At 37.5% G+C, this 2,048-nt stretch overlaps 1 protein-coding gene across 1 annotated transcript in view; it reads left to right on the top strand.

Moving 5' to 3' along the window:
• The window catches only part of suco (SUN domain containing ossification factor), a gene marked incomplete in the record, with an annotated part of 88,481 nt that overhangs the window by 69,193 nt on the left and 17,240 nt on the right, over positions 1 to 2,048 (top strand). Inside the window, 1 exon segment of the mRNA XM_014030831.1 lies at positions 1,372 to 1,453. Coding sequence (XP_013886285.1) covers positions 1,372 to 1,453 — 82 coding nt within the window.

The following is a 2,048-nucleotide window of genomic DNA, read 5'->3' on the forward strand; positions in this document are numbered from 1 at the left end:
CCCCAAGGCGTTCCCAGGCCAGCCGAGAGACATAGTCCCTCCAGCGTGTCCTGGGTCTTCCTCGGGGCCTCCTCCCGGTCTACAACAAACAAAAGAAAAAGACAAAGAAGCAGCTGAACTAGCAATCCTCAACAACTTTTTAATTTTTACACCAGGAGCTAAAGGTCTGTTTCAGGAAATCACATCTCCAGCAATCAGAGGTTGAAGGATTAAGTTGTAAAAGTATTCATACACCTCTAGTTGGCAGTGTTGTGTATATATTGTACATGAATTTTTGTCAGCTAGTAAGTGTCAAATTGAWCTTGCGCTTTAAAATTAGGACCTAAATATTTTCATAAGCGCTTTAGAAATTGCGGAGCTAAATTTCGGATTAGCGCTGCCCACCACTGAAACCTAGTTAATAAAATTAAGTAATTTATACATTTCCTCAGTTTCAACACTTCATTTTTTACAGTGCAGAAACAGTTCAGACGGATTTAATTTGTAACGAGTAACCAGGTTTTAAATTTGAATGTAATAAAAAATATATATAAAATACTGTAAAATTACAGCTCCTCAAAAAAGAACTGAAGTAGTGTAACAAAGTAAAAGTACTTGGTTACCATAAACCCCTGTTGACTAGTTAAACATTGAGAAGTGTGGTTGAACTGAATGTTGTGAACATCTTCAGCAGAACTCAGTCAGGTTTGAACAGATTTGGAGGAAATGTGTTCAGTAAATAAGTGTTTTTGTTAGTTTTAGTTATTTTTAAGTCACACTACAGAGTTTCCTTGTCTGACTCTGTCCATGTTTAGATTAGCAGCTGTGAAACTGGGTCAGTTTGTTTTCCTGCAGCTTCAGTGTGTTTCTGCAGGAGGCACCCAGCTGCATTTAATTAGACCCAACTTCAGCACAGAGCTCATCCATGTTGTAACGTCACACTGTTTCTAGTTGACTGCACCACACAGTGACTTTTTTATTCTACAGAGGGCTTTGGTTAGAGGGCTTAACCTTTCACATCTTTTCCTCTTTTACTTTTTATTCTTCTGCTGAAACGCTGAAGAGGGTTTAGAAATAAAAACTTAGTTAAAACAAAAATATGTTTTTAATTTTTCTTTGCTTTTCTATCGAAGCAAACAGACTTGCTGTGTGTCGTGCTGCTGGCTGTCCACAGCTACACACATTTATTCCAACAAACCCCAGAGACCGGCTGCAGGAGGGATCAGTTTGAACCGGATCAGACTGGTTCCCTGAAGTTTTTCCAAACCTTTTTCATTTCTCTCCTATAGCAGTGTAGAAAGGAAATACTTTCTTACTTTTAGGTTGTTTAGGAGCATGTGTGTGTGTGTCCCTTTTGATAATTCATTAATTGTGTGATTTTCCAAACCCCAGGTAACACAACAGCAGAGGAGAGTGAAAAGGAGAGCCCAGACGTTAAAGCAGAAGCTGAGAAAAGCCCTCCAGATGCAGCAGAGTAAGATCAAACTCTAAATCAGTTTTCCACTGACATGACTGAACTTGTATGATGGAGTATTAGGGCCACACAACACGATTTGTTTTAAATTACGAGAATAAAGTCATAATATTACAACATTAAAGTCGTATAAAAATAAAGTCAAAATATTACAAGTTTAAAGTCATAATAGTCTAGCCCAGTGTTTCCCAAAGTTGGGCTCGGGACCCAAAGTGGGGTCCCGAAACATCAAAGTGGGGTCCTGACAAGATTTTCTGAATTAATTACATTTTTGCCTTMRWTGTTACAAAGGAGTGAGGTTAGTATATTTAAAATGGATAAATTTAATATTGTTTCTATGCCCATGTTTTATTGACCTGATAAAAATGTTTATCATCTAAAAATAGTTGGGGGCTCAGGTCTCTGCTACTGTTATTTTGTGAATCAAAAGCTGAAAAATTTGTGAACCACTGCACTTTGGTTCCCAAAGTTGGGCTTTGACCCAATTATGGGTCATGAAGCACCTTGGATAATCTCCAGAAATCAATTTAAAGGGTAATAAAATAATTGCTGGTGTAATATTTTCCCTATAATTATTACAGAAACACAAAATAAG

The sequence above is a fragment of the Austrofundulus limnaeus genome, unplaced genomic scaffold (genome assembly GCF_001266775.1).
Source record: "Austrofundulus limnaeus strain Quisiro unplaced genomic scaffold, Austrofundulus_limnaeus-1.0 Scaffold1124, whole genome shotgun sequence".
In the NCBI taxonomy this organism is placed as follows: domain Eukaryota; kingdom Metazoa; phylum Chordata; class Actinopteri; order Cyprinodontiformes; family Rivulidae; genus Austrofundulus; species Austrofundulus limnaeus.